Source organism: Cherax quadricarinatus, chromosome 83, assembly GCF_038502225.1.
Source record: "Cherax quadricarinatus isolate ZL_2023a chromosome 83, ASM3850222v1, whole genome shotgun sequence".
Classification (NCBI taxonomy): Eukaryota; Metazoa; Arthropoda; class Malacostraca; order Decapoda; family Parastacidae; genus Cherax; species Cherax quadricarinatus.
In genome coordinates this window covers 18,168,185-18,182,560 of record NC_091374.1, presented here as the reverse complement: position 1 = coordinate 18,182,560, position 14,376 = coordinate 18,168,185, and the positions used below count along the sequence as shown (strand labels likewise).

General features: G+C 38.6%; 1 protein-coding gene across 4 annotated transcripts in view; it reads right to left on the bottom strand.

The window, feature by feature from the left end:
- spg (dedicator of cytokinesis spg) overlaps window positions 1-14,376 on the bottom strand; it is a 312,850-nt gene that overhangs the window by 156,273 nt on the left and 142,201 nt on the right. For all 4 annotated transcript variants that reach the window (XM_070102877.1, XM_070102878.1, XM_070102879.1 and 1 more), the window contains 4 exons: window positions 12,822-13,100; window positions 4,574-4,733; window positions 3,614-3,762; window positions 1,308-1,393 (listed from right to left, as the gene is read on the bottom strand). In XM_070102877.1, coding sequence (XP_069958978.1) covers window positions 1,308-1,393; window positions 3,614-3,762; window positions 4,574-4,733; window positions 12,822-13,100 — 674 coding nt within the window. The remainder of the gene's footprint in view (window positions 1-1,307; window positions 1,394-3,613; window positions 3,763-4,573; window positions 4,734-12,821; window positions 13,101-14,376) is intronic.

Genomic DNA, 14,376 nt, shown 5'->3' with positions numbered 1-14,376 from the left:
CATCATTCACAATCAGCATTTCTACAGCCTAGAGTATCCTCATCACTGCAGCATTCAACAACCATGCTTAACTACCACACAAGTCTTGATGCCACTCTACTATGGTACATTTCCCTTTTTTCATTCAATGATAAACTTTTTCCCACATAGTCAACAATCCATCTACTTTTACTTTCGTGAAATGTACTAAATAATTTAACTCATATTTCATATGTCCATCTTCAGACACAACCACAGGTGAAAAAGACAGTAACAAGGAGACCCTTCATTATTACAGCACTTTATCTACAAGCTAACTCTTGTAATAATATATAGTGCTTTTTTCCTATACTAGTAATTTACCACCACTTGTTTGCACACAGTCACACTCCAACTATAGATACATTCACTCCCACATATGTAAATACATTCTTCCTCCATCCCCCTACTATGACAGCCAATCTTTCAGTCTAGACAATAACTTACTTTCATCCCTAGGCTCCTTTCTAACTTCACCCTCAACCTTCTTCCCATTTTTTTTTTTTGTATATTTTAACCCTTAAACGGTCCAAACGTATATATACGTTCACTCGCGTAGCGCCCCAAATTTTTTGAGGAAAAAAAATCTTTTCTTTTAAAAGGAAAAAAGAGCATATGGTACCCAGGCATCCCCAATTATTTTAATATGGCACACAATGAGTGCGCACACCCATTCTCTCATGTCTAGGTGACTCAGGCTTATTGTGGCAATGTTGAATGAATGACAGAAAACGTATATATACGTTTGGGGCGCTATGCGCGTGAACGTATATATACGTTTGGACCGTTTAAGGATTAAGACACAAGTATTGCTGCTCTATTCCCTTTACAATAAACAGGCAAGAGACACGTGTCTTACTTCATGCTAGGATTAGTAAGGACTACTTACTGTGCATGTGTGTGTGTGTGTGTGCGCGCGCACGCGCATGTATGTGTGTACTATATATGCTCACTTCTATTAAAAAAAAGCACTGCAGATATTTAACAAGACAGAGTTTATTATTAATATTTACATTCATGGGGAAATGCTAAAACTATAGGGGTCATACAATGCATGGGGAAATGCTAAACATATAGGGGTCATACAATGCATGGGGAAATGGGAGGCATCCAGGTTTGATCCAAGGAAAGGGAATTCAAGCCCAGTTTCTTGGAGCAAGAGCCTCTCACTGGCATCAAGGAACCTCCCTTGAGCAGTTAATAAGACTGAGAAGTCATTGTCATGTGATATGGCCCATTCTTCTGTACGTTTATTTGGAAAAAGATAACATGATGGCTCACGTACTCACATAGTATTAAACAGCTGACGATACTCATCATCTCCCTTATTTTCACTGACTAAGATATCCAGTTTATCTATTAACTCTGTTTCAACCTGCAAAATTTAAAAAATATTTACCATATACAGAGTAAACTTGGTAAAATAATTTTCTTATATACTATAACCATCTTACTAACATATTCTTAAACACTGATGAAGCAGAGCAAAAAAAAAAAAAAAAGCCAGTTTTACAATATGACGAATTCAATGATCATACTTACAAGGAGGTTTATAAAATCTTTGATTCTAGCAACTTTATATATAATTAAAACAATAAAAAAAACTACTAAAACCCCATATAAATTATGTTTATTACTGCTACTAATCCATTACGTATTCAAAACTTGTTTAAATGAGTTTCTTTTAATTATTTAACTGTTTTACATTGCTATTTTATTTCCATGAACTATTTTGTAGGTCTCACACTGAGTACTTTTTTTATTTTTTAACCTCAAAAGTTGCCTCCCACCAAAGCAGGTGACCCAAAGAAGAAATCACATTCACCATCATTCCTTCAACTGTCATTTTTTAAAAAATGTGCTGATGTTAAAATAACAATTACCTTCCAACTGCAACATCCTCACTCCTCCTTCAGAGAGCAAGCCCACTAATCTTTTTATTTACCTCTTACAGTTATGCTCACCGCTATTACACCTCATGAAGAGACTACGGCAGAATGGAAACCTTTACTGAGATAATGACTGGCATGAAGAATAAGAAAAAGCTTGGTCTCCATGAGAAACAGTGTATCAATAAAAATGCCTTTTTTTATCAGCTTGTTGGTTTTTAACTTTCTTTCCCACAGAAGTTTATTAAGAGTACTCTCCCAGCCATTTTAAAACATCTGTGCTTTGTTTTTTAAAAAATGTACACTATAAAAAACGAAGCTTAGTAAGAAAACAGTCATGAAATTATTATTTTAATACACATGATGACAAATTTACAGAAAAACCCACAAAAACTTTGACTCAAGTGAATTAATTATGATTACTGTAAACAGATCTTTCTTTTAAAAAGGAGAAAACTTCCAGATAGAACAAAGTCTAGGTAGACCTTGAGTAATGCTTGTGGTTACCAACATTAAACAGCATTATAAAGGTAGTCTTTAACAGGATTTTAAACTTTCAAGGGTAAATGAACCCTAGGCAAACTAGTCAGTAACTGAAGATAATGAAAGGATACTTCTCCCCAATAAGATAGCAGACAACATTGAAATCATGACACTATAACCTAAATTGAGGTATGATATTAACATAAAATTCCACACCACTTATTATGAATGAAATAAGAAAGAAGAAATGTTTGATAAATTACTTGCTTAAGAAAATTTCAGTAATGGAATAAACTGAGAGGTGTTTAAGAAATGTGAGAAATTTGGAACATTTAACAGATAAAGGTCAGAGAAGTACATCCATGAACAAATTTTACAATCTAGTGTAAATGCATTAAAATGAAAAGCCTCGAAAAGGTTGGAGGGCGAGAGGTTTGGACTTTCAGCAAGCAGGAGTGAATGGAGACAAATGGTATTTGGGACCTGACGAGCTGTTGGAGGGTGAGCAGGGTAATATTTAGTGAAGGGATTCAGGGAAACTGGTTATTTTATATAACCGGACTTGAGTCTTGGAAATGGGAAGTACAATGCCTGCACTCTAAAGAAGGGGTTTGAGATATTGGCAGTTTGGAGGGATATATTGTGTATTTTTATACGTATATACTTCTAAACTGTTGTATTCTGGGAACCTCTGCAAAAACAGTGATTATGTGTGAGTGATGTGAAAGTGTTGAATGATGATGAGAGTACATGTATTTTCTTTTTGGGGATTTTCTTTCTTTTAGGGTCACCCTGCCTCGGTGAGAGATGGCCGACTTAAGAAAAAAAAAATTATATAAGAGAACAAAGAAAACTAGGAATAAAAGATATAATCCTACAAAAAAAGCTAACTACCCTTGAAATGAAATCAGTCTGCCAGGCAATCACTTAGCATTTTAAAAACTGTCCAAGACAACTTTATTTCACTATGTGGTAACCTGTGTGGATCATTCAGCACAAGGAGTGGTAGAGACTTGATCTACCACTCCTTGTGACATGTCTCTTATTGGTTTTAAGGTCTCTTTTACCACCATAACCCAGTCTGAGGCCAGAAATCTATCCAAAACCAATCCAAGTATATGGGGGCTTCAACCATTACTGCACCATATTCTGTTACCTTCTAAAACTCTCAGACTGCCACAATAACAATAATGTAAGTAAACACTGCATAATATTATATTCACCTGTTTAAAGCTACCCTTCGCTTGCTGCTCTGCTTGCATCATGTCAAAAAAGATGGGAAGAGTAGCTTTACGAAGCTCAGGTTCAGGAACCAGTGTTACTTCCAAAAATGGACCAACCATCCCTGGGATGAAGTGCAAGCGATGATCATCTGAAAACAATACAGAATGGAACATGAGGGTTCATCTTGTTATAAGATCAATCTCTGTTGGTATGATTTTTTTATTTCAAATGAGTAGGAAAAGAACATTAATTGGAAAATTTATTTCAGCTATAATATCTGTAAGAGTTGACTTAATAGATGGGCAGTCATAACATGGTAAATATACTCATATGCTGCAATGAATTGATATAAAAAAAACAGTTGTTACCACAGATCATCTCATATTTTACCAACTGAAAACTTTTATGTATGCTGATTAGATATAATTTAGATGTAGAAACCAATATTTAGTACTTAAATATTGAAAAATAATTATTCTTGCATTTCCAATTAAGACTGAATGCTACAGTCACAGATACTACAGTATCACTGAAAAGCACCATCTCATTTTATTCCATCTATTAGTAATGCTAGACAACAAGGATTTTATATGGAATAGGCAGAAAAACACAATCTGGTACACATGTAGTTGACTAATATTTTTGAGGTGAAAATCAGTCAAGAAATGAGTTATTTTTTTCATGCTATTTACAAGTTGTATTTTCGCTCATAGTATACTATTAAATGCTAACATTTTTCAACAATTTAAAAAAAAAAAAAAAAAGCAAGCACATGTGTATTCTACTGGCCTCTCTAATAAAACTAAAAATTTTTGCCCCCCCCCCCCCCAAAATGTCATCAAAACTTTGGCCCCTGATAGGTTGGATAATGAAATGGCCACCATACTTATTTTCAAAGAATATTGTTGACTGTGCTCAAAATACAAGAATGTGACAAATTTTGGTTACGTGGTACTTACCAAGTTCACGCCACATTGAAAGGATCTGAAATCCCATTAAAACTCGCATGTCATTGTAACGTTCAAGCACTTTATGCCGCTTCTGTTGTGAGAAATGTTCTAATTGCAAGCATGGTTGAGTTAGAAATCCTACTGCCAGATTCAAATAGCTACTCCAGAGCTGAAATACCAAGAAAAGCTTCATTAATAAATCTTGTTACTAAACTGTTGTATTCTGAGCACCTCTGCAAAAACAATGATTATGTGTGAGTGAGGTGAAAGTGTTGAATGATGATGAAAGTATTTTCTTTTTGGGGATTTTCTTTCTTTTTGGGTCACCCTGCCTCGGTGGGAGACGGCCGACTTGTTAAAAAAAAAAAAAATTAAAAAGTGTCCAGAATAGATATACAATGCACTCATGACTGTAAATGATATACATATATCCCCTATTTGTGACCTTAACCTCAAAATATATGAACACAACTTTTAAAAACATCCTGCGTTGGTGATACACACATGTACTGGATTATTGTATATTCTGCTGTTTAACAATAATGAAACAAACATACAAATCGCTCTAGTAAACTTTATGACCTAGACATATTTGGATATTGTTGTAAATGGTTGCATTTTTTCAAACTTCAAGTTATAAAACTTTCATGAAATGTAACAAATTAATGAGTGCAATCTAGAATTATAATAATTTACTAATATAAATTTTTTGATGGGATAAATTTAAAGCCTAATTCTGCTAAGAACTTTAAATAAATTGAGTAATTCTTTATCTCACCCTTACACATTTCAAGTTTCTACGTAAAAATAAGGTAAAATATACATATACTTTCCTACAGATTTTGGGCACTGTAATGCATTGTGTCAGATTGCAGATCTTTTGTGTTTGTGTTTGTGTTTGTGTTTGTGTGTGTGTGTGTGTGTGTGTGTGTGTGTGTGTGTGTGTGTGTGTGTGTGTGTGTGTGTGTGTGTGTGTGTGTGTGTGTACTCACCTATTTACTCACCTATTTGTGGTTGCAGGGGTCGAGTCATAGCTCCTGGCCCCGCCTCTTCACTGATTGCTACTAGGTCCTCTCTCTCCCTGCTCCATGAGCTTTATCATACCTCGCCTTAAAACTACGTATGGTTCCCGCCTCCACTACTTCACTTTCTAGACTATTCCACGACTTGACTACTCTATGACTGAAGAAATACTTCCTAACATCCTTTGATTCATCTGAGTCTTCAACTTCCAATTGTGACCTCTTGTGTATGTGTCACATCTCTGGAACATCCTGTCTTTGTCCACCGTGTCCATTCTGCGCAGTATTTTATATGTCGTTATCATGTCTCCCCTGACCCTCCTGGCCTCCAGTGTCGTCAGGCCGATTTCCCTCAACCTTTCTTCGTACGACAATCCCCGTAGCTCTGGGACTAGTCTTGTTGCAAACCTTTGCACTTTCTCTAATTTCTTGACGTGCTTGACTAGGTGTGGATTCCAAACTGGTGCTGCATACTCCAGTATGGGCCTGACATAAATGGTATACAGTGTCTTGAACGACTCCTTATTGAGGTATCGGAACGCTATCCGTAGGTTTGCCAGGCGCCCGTATGCTGCAGCAGTTATCTGATTGATGTGCGCCTCAGGAGATATGCTCGGTGTTATACTCACCCCCAGATCTTTTTCCTTGAGTGAGGTTTGCAGTCTTTGGCCATCTAAACTATATTGTGTCTGCGGTCTTCTTTGCCCTTCCCCAATCTTCATGACTTTGCATTTGGCAGGGTTAAATTCAAGGAGCCAGTTGCTGGACCAGGCTTGTAGCCTGTCCAGGTCTCTTTATAGTCCTGCCTAATCCTCATCCGATTTGATTCTTCTCATTAACTTCGCATCATCTGCAAACAAGGACACTTCTGAGTCTATCCCTTCCGTTATGTCGTTCACATATACGAAGAACAGCACAGGTCCTAGGACTGACCCCTGTGAAACCCCGCTTGTCACAGGCGCCCACTCTGACACCTCGTCGCGTACCATGACTCGTTGTTGCCTCCCTGTCAGGTATTCTCTGATCCATTGCAGTGCCTTTCCTGTTATGTGTGCCTGATCCTCTAGCTTTTGCAGTAACCTCTTGTGAGGAACTGTGTCGAAGGCCTTCTTGCAGTCCAAAAATATGCAGTCGATCCACCCCTCTCTCTCTTGTCTTACTTCTGTCACCTTGTCATAAAACTCTAGTAGGTTTGTGACACAGGATTTTCCTTCCCTGAAACCGTGCTGGTTGTCAATTATACACTTGTTTCTTTCCAGGTGCCCCACCACTCTCCTCCTGATGATCTTCTCCATGACCTTGCATACTATACACGTTAGTGATACAGGTCTGTAGTTTAGTGCCTCATGTCTGTCTCCCTTTTTAAAAATTGGGACTACATTTGCCATTTTCCATACCTCAGGGAGTTGCCCAGTTTCAAATGATGTGTTGAAGATCTTTGTTAATGGCTCACACAATATCTCTGCTCCCTCTTTAAGGACCCATGGAGAGATGTTGTCTGGTCCCACCGCCTTTGAGGTGTCAAGTTCGCATAGCAGCTTCTTCACTTCCTCCTTGGTTATATGTACCTCATCCAGCACTTGCTGGTGTGCCCCCCTGTTCTGATTTCCTGGAGTCCTACTGGTTTCCACTGTAAATACCTCTTTAAATCTTGTGTTGAGCTCCTGACATACCTCTTGGTCGTTTCTTGTGAATTCCCCATCACCCTTCCTCAGTCTGATTACCTGGTCCTTGACTGTTGTTTTCCTCCTGATGTGGCTGTACAACAGCTTCGGGTCAGTCTTTACTTTTGATGCTATGTCATTTTCATATTGTCTCTGAGCCTCCCTTCTTATCTGTGCATATTCGTTTCTGGCTCTTCGGCTGATTTCTTTATTTTCCTGAGTTCTCTGTCTTTTGTACCTTTTCCATTCTCTAGTACACCTAGTTTTGGCCTCCCTACACCTTTGGGTGAACCAAGGACTCATTCTGTTCTTCCCATTATTTCTGTTTCCCTTGGGAACAAACCTCTCCTCTGCCTCCTTACATTTTGTTGCTACATAGTCCATCATTTCTTGTACTGGTTTTCCTGTCAGTTCCCTCTCCCACTGAATGTCTTGAAGGAAGTTCCTCATGCCTGAGTAGTTCCCCCTTTTGTAGTTTGGTTTTTCCCAGCCTATTCCTGCTACTCTCTCCACTTGGAGCTCAACTATGTATTCGAAGCACAGAACCACATGATCACTAGCTCCCAGGGGCCTTTCATACATGATACCCTCGATGTCCGAACTACTCATGGTGAATACAAGGTCCAGCCTTGCTGGTTCATCCTCTCCTCTCTCTCTGGTAGTGTCTCTAACATGTTGATGCATGAGGTTTTCCAGTACTACATCCATCATCTTGGCTCTCCATGTTTTGGGACCCCCATGGGGCTCCAGGTTTTCCCAGTCAATCTCCTTGTGATTGAAATAACCCATAACTAGTAACTTTGCTCCCCCCATGTGTGCTCTCCTGGCCACCTCGGCTAGTGTGTCGATCATTGCTCTGTTGCTCTCATCGTATTCTTCTCTTGGCCTCCTGAAGTTCTGTGGTGGGTTGTACATTACTGCAATTATCACCTTATGTCCCTCAGACTGGATTGTTCCTACTAAGTAGTCCCTTTCGCCCGTGCCATCCATTCCTTCCATTTTCTCAAAATTCCACTGGTTTTTAATGAGCAGTGCAACTCCTCCTCCCCCTCTCCTCCCTCTGTCTTTCCTGAGGATTTGGTATCCGGATGGAAAGATTGAATCTGTTATTATTCTGGTGAGTTTTGTTTCTGTGAGTGCTATTATGTCTGGGGATGTCTCTTTGATTCTTTCGTGCCACTCCTCATACTTGTTTGTTATTCCATCTGCATTTGTATACCACACCTTCAACTTCTTTTCTAAGAATGTGGTCTGGGAGGTATATTGGGGTTGGGGAAGTGGGAGACCTGGTAAGGAACTATGGGTTGTTGCTGTGGGGGTGGAGTTTGTAATGTAGTGGGTGGGGGCATTGGATGTGGCATGGGTGTTTTGATTTAGAGTGTTTGGTTGCACTGGGGTTGACCTGGTTGGGAGGTTTCTATAGGAAGTTGTGAGGGAGGCTGTATTTGATCTTCTTCCTGGGTCTGGGATCTCCTGTCTGTCTTCTCCATCCCCTCTCTTTCCTCCTTTCGCCTTTGTACCATCTCTCTCAGTTTCTGCCTTTCTTCTTGTGTTCTGTCGCGGTCGAGATACACCTTCCTGTATGCCGGCATGTCCCTTAATCATGCTTTCTCCTGCAGGATCCTGGTCCGAGTCGCTTCTGCCTTGAAGGTCACTTTCACTGGCCAGGTAGGTAGGTAGGTAGGTAGGTAGGTAGGTAGGTAGATGGATGGATGTATGTATATATATATATGTGTGTGTGTGTGTGTGTGTGTGTGTGTGTGTGTGTGTGTGTGTGTGTGTGTGTGTGTGTGTGTGTGTGTGTGTGTGTGTGTGTGTGTGTGTGTGTGTGTGTGTGTGTGTGTGTGTGTGTGTGTGTGTGTGTGTGTGTGTGTGTGTGTGTGTGTGTGTGTGTGTGTGTGTGTGTGTGTGTGTGTGTGTGTGTGTGTCTGTCTGTCTGTCTGTCTGTCTGTCTGTCTGTCTGTCTCAAACACATAAGAGGACAGGTAAATGTTACAAACTTTTATTAAAATCAGTATACACTTATCTTTACTTTCCTGCATTACTTAAGAGTTCTTATTCCTGCAATTTGTCCTTTCTAACTTAGGAGACCTGGTCTGAAACTGACACACCGGGATGATGATCCTGGAACCATTAACAGGTAACATAACACATACAGCAGTTTCCACCATTCTATGGAGAGAATGTGGCACCAAGAGTTGGTAGCTCACTCCAAACTGAGGTTTAGCAATGTTGTACTGGCTAGATATATTATTTTAATTCCACATTAAACTGTAATGTTAAAGCAAGCCTTTCCAGTTTAATAATACATCTGTGAAATAACAAAAACTTATAATCTGACATTTCAGATAATTGGAATGTTAGTTCTCGAGCTGGCCTCGGAAAATTATAGTCATTTACTTAAGTCCAATTCTGATACTCTACACTTGGCTGTGTGCGTAGAAAGGCAATCATTTCCCACTCACTGCCTGGCAACAGCCCAAGTAGCCTTATGCAAGATGTGAGAGTAGACATTACAGTAATGCCTTAGTCTCCAGCTTTTTCTTTTTCCAATTACCAGTGTTCAGGAGAAAAGGGTACCATTGTGGCCCATGCTGTCCCTTGCCCGCCCACCCATTGACAGTTTGTTGACACCCATGCCAGTCAAGCTCTAAAGTTTATGAGCTGCATACTGTCCATCAATTTCAGATACAATCCCAAAACAAATCTTCTCAGCATTGTTAATACTTGTGGTTCCTTCTAATAAAAATGATAAACATGTGAAAAGTAAGAGCAAGCCTCATAACCCAGAACATGGTAGAGGTGCCAGTGGTCATGCCGGCAAAAGCTTAGTTTAATGTATGACCTATTACCATACAAATGAGAGAAAAGTGGAATTACTTAAGAAAACGGAAGAGAAAAAAGAAAATGTGTAACACTTTCACCAATAAAGTATGGTACTGTACTCGAAAATTAATTATGAGATAAAAGAATTATGATAAAAAAAAAGGGTGTGTAAGGTAAAAAGTTGAAAGTGAACATAGGTAAGAGTAAGGTAATGAGGGTATCAAATGATTCAGATAAAGAAAAAATGGATATCACATTGAAGGGAGGGAGTATGGAAGAAATGAATGTTTTCAGATATTTGGGAGTTAACTTGTCAGTGGATGGGTTTATGAAGGATGAGGTTAACCATAGAACTGATGAAAGAAAAAAAGTGAATGGTGAGCTGAGGTATCTGTGGAGACAAAAAGTTATCCATGGAGGCAAAGAATCGAATGTATAAGAGTATGGTGATACCAACACTCTTATATGGGTGTGAAGCACGAGTTGTAAATGCTACAGCGAGAAGGCGGCTGGAGGCAGTGGAAATGTCCTGTCAAAGGGTAATGTGTGGTGTAAATATTATGCAGAGAATTCGTAGTGTGGAAATTAGGAGGTGTAGAGCTACTAAAAGTATTAGTCAGAGGGGCTGTTGAGGTGGTTTTGCCATTTAGATAGAATGGAACAAAGTAGAATGACTTGGAGAGTATAAATCTGTAGAAGAAAGGCAGGGTAGGGGTCATACCCGAAAAGGTTGGAGGGAGGGGGTAAAGGAGGTTTTGTGGGCGAGGAGTTTGGACTTCCAGCAAGCATACATGAGCATGTTAGATAGGAGTGAATGGAGACGAATGCTTTTGGGACAAAATGAGCAGGGTAATACTTTGTGAAGGGATTCAGGGAAACCAGTTAGCTGGACTCGAGTCCTGGAAATGGGATGTACAATGCCTGCATTTTAAAGAACGGGCTTGGGATATTGGCAGTTTGGATAGACGTCTAAGATGTCATATCTGGGTGCCTCTGCAAAGACAGTAATTATGTATGAGTGATGGTGAAAGTGTTGAATGATGATAAAAGTTTCCTTTCTTTCTTTTGGGTCACCCTACCTTGGTGGTAAATGGACAATGTGTATAAGAAAAAAAAATTATATCAATATTGATTGTGCCAAGGCCTTTACTAATAGGAAAATTTAACATGTGGTTGTTAAGAAAGAAATGGTGAAGATGTTCCTATTTCTGATATATTTTTAAGGTTAAGAGCAGTGTTTATGCTATGAAATGAATGATAAAGCCAGCAATGAGTACATTCAAGGATGCCCTAACAGATTTCTTTAAACACCAGGAAATTCAGCAATAATAATATTTTATTATGACACGTAGTTGTACAATGTAATATAGCAGATGAGTGTACATGCTAAAAGCCCCTTGTATGCAGAGCATTTTGGGCAAACTTAAAATTAACTTAAGATTAATTAGGCTATAACAGATTAAATGGTCATTAGGTGAGTTACAGTGAGTACAGAGACTTGAGTATTAACAGGTAATGCTACATGGTTTTAATAGGTCTCATAGATAAGTTTAGTAGTGAGCTAAAGCAGCTGATGAGAAATCATTTGCAGACCAGTTTGGTGTAGAAATTATATTGGAGATGAACTGCAAAATGTCCTTTCATTTACCAATATGGAAAAAACAGTGGTTGCTACAAATCAAGGAAAAGACTGATGGTTATTGTGTTCATGTCAATGTAGTTTGCATTTGCACTGGAAACTATTAGTGATTAGTTCAAGTTCTCAACCAAGTGCAGTCAAGGTATCAAAAACTTGACAGTGCATTACAAGGCAAATAAGACTCACTGAGTTATGTGGAACATAATCATTAAATGCTTTTCTTACAGCTTACTGTGAATAAGCACAGCATATACACAGCACTCTCTTCAGCCCCATATACACACATTTTTACAAGAGGAAAACAACAAGTAATGGCAAGTACCACTATTTACTGATCTGCACACTACTTCAAGCTTTTTCACTTATATTTTTCTTAAAATTTCCTTTCGATTTTCATGTTCAGTTCCTTTGAATAGATACAAAATTCAAAATATCTGCACCCCTGATTAAACCAAACTTTCAATATTAGACTATTCTGTAACACAAAGTAAGAGTTGAGGCAGATTAGCAAAGCAGTGCATGATGTTGCTACGATGAATGAATGCAAGAACTTGATCGTATCTCAATGGAGGAAGGAAGAAATGGAGGAAATATGATCACATGCAAAATCACAAGGGACTTAAAAAGCATAGATAATGATAACATGAAGTCGAGCCTCTCTTCACTTAATGATGGAGTTACGTTCTTAAGACCACATCGGTAAACGAATTTGTCGTTAAGTGAGGAGCATACTACAATGGTAGTGGGTTTGTGTCAACTATCTTTGATATTGTTTTAATGTCATCTTTGGACCATTTATAATATTTCTGGAATATTTTTAAATGTTTATACAGTAGTTTACTGTACATTGTAATAAACAGAATAGAGAAAAATCATCTCTAGTATACATTATTTAGGCATGCATACTGGTCAGAGAGCCCATCGTAAGTCCGAGGCGTCGGTAAACGAATATGTTGCTAAGTATATATACATGACTGACTGCACTGAAAGCTCAAATCATTTAAAAACTACCATCTAATTTGAGAGAATAAAGTCTGTCAGCTTTCTATTTCTGTGAGTGATGGATATTGCATACATAACTGTGAAACTAAGCACATTTTACTTACTTGGTTGTCAAATCTTCCTTGCTTAAGAAATGTAGATATAAGAGGTTGTGCAATCTCTTGCATTGCTGCCAAAATGGTGTAGTTGGTAACCATGCGCATGACAAACCAGTCACTTGGAAAGACTGCTGCTCTTACAAGATCAGCTAGTAAAACTATCGTTGAATGAAGAAGGTGACGTAAGTGGTGCGTTCCCGAGATCATGTGAGCTTCCCACAGCTTTGAGTAATGAGACTCCCCCATCAGCTGCAGAATGCCCATTAGACATGCTACCAGTGTGCCCTGCAAAAACAAATAATCCAACATTATGTCATTATGATAATCTCTCTAAGGAAATCATATTTAAAAAATTGTAACAAGTGACTGTTTAGCTATAAAACACACACACAGTTCTACTGACAGTTATTTCCAAACTGAAAGGATCTGATGAATACAGTGTTATAGTGCAATAAAACTGAACATTTTAGAGTGAAATTGTACTCAGTGTTTGATTAGAGAATTCCTGACTCAGCAGTTCTCCAACAAATACAAGGAAAAGTAAATGCAGAAAGGAAAATTTAATTTTGCTTACAGTACCATATTTATACGTATATATTTTATGAGGAGCAATCAACTCATGTTTTTCACTAAGCATAACGACTGGTGGATGCTCAGACTTTTGTCCGCTAATTACAAGCAAACATGTTACCTGCCTAGTTATCTACTCACTTCCATGGAAATTTGAGACAAACAGAAGGGACTGCCAGCTGAGTATGTAAAGCATTTACATACACACCTACAACATTGCCAAAAAAAGCACAGTAAGTTAATTAAATAATTTCTTTAAGAACTGTTACTTTGCCATTAAATATAATACAATTTTTTTTCAACATGTTAGCCATCTCCCACCGAGGCAAAGTGACTCAAAAAAGGAACACTTTCACCATCATTCATGCATAATCACTGTCTTTGCAGAGGTATGCAGATATGACAGTTTAGATGTCACTCCAAACAGCTAATATCTGAAACCTCCAGGACTCCAGCTAACCAGTTTCCCTGAATCCCATCACAAAATATTACCCTGCTCACACTCCAACAGTTTGTTAAGTCCCAAAAACCATTCGTCTCCATTCACTCCTGTCTAACATGCTCACACGTGCCTGCTGCATGTCCAAGCCCTTTGCACACAAAACCTCTTTACCCCCCTCCCTCAATCCTTTCTTATGACAACCCCTACACCACCTCCCCTCCACTACAGATTTATATATTATATATATATATTTAATATATATTTCTAATATTAAAACTTAAAAAATAAAAATAGAGAAAATGTTATGTTTTATAGGCAAAAGATGCAGACTGGCTTATAAAGCAAACCAGACCAAGATATACCTTACTTTTGATATACCTTTGATGAGTTCTGAAAGTTTCTTTACTCTTGGAGCCCGGCCATGGGCCAGGCTTGTCTGGTGCTTGCCAGGTCAACCAGCTGTTGCTGCTGAAGGCCCGCTGCCCCACATATCCATCACAGCCTGGTTGATTTGGCACTTGGTGCAGATACTTGTCCAGTTTCCTTTTG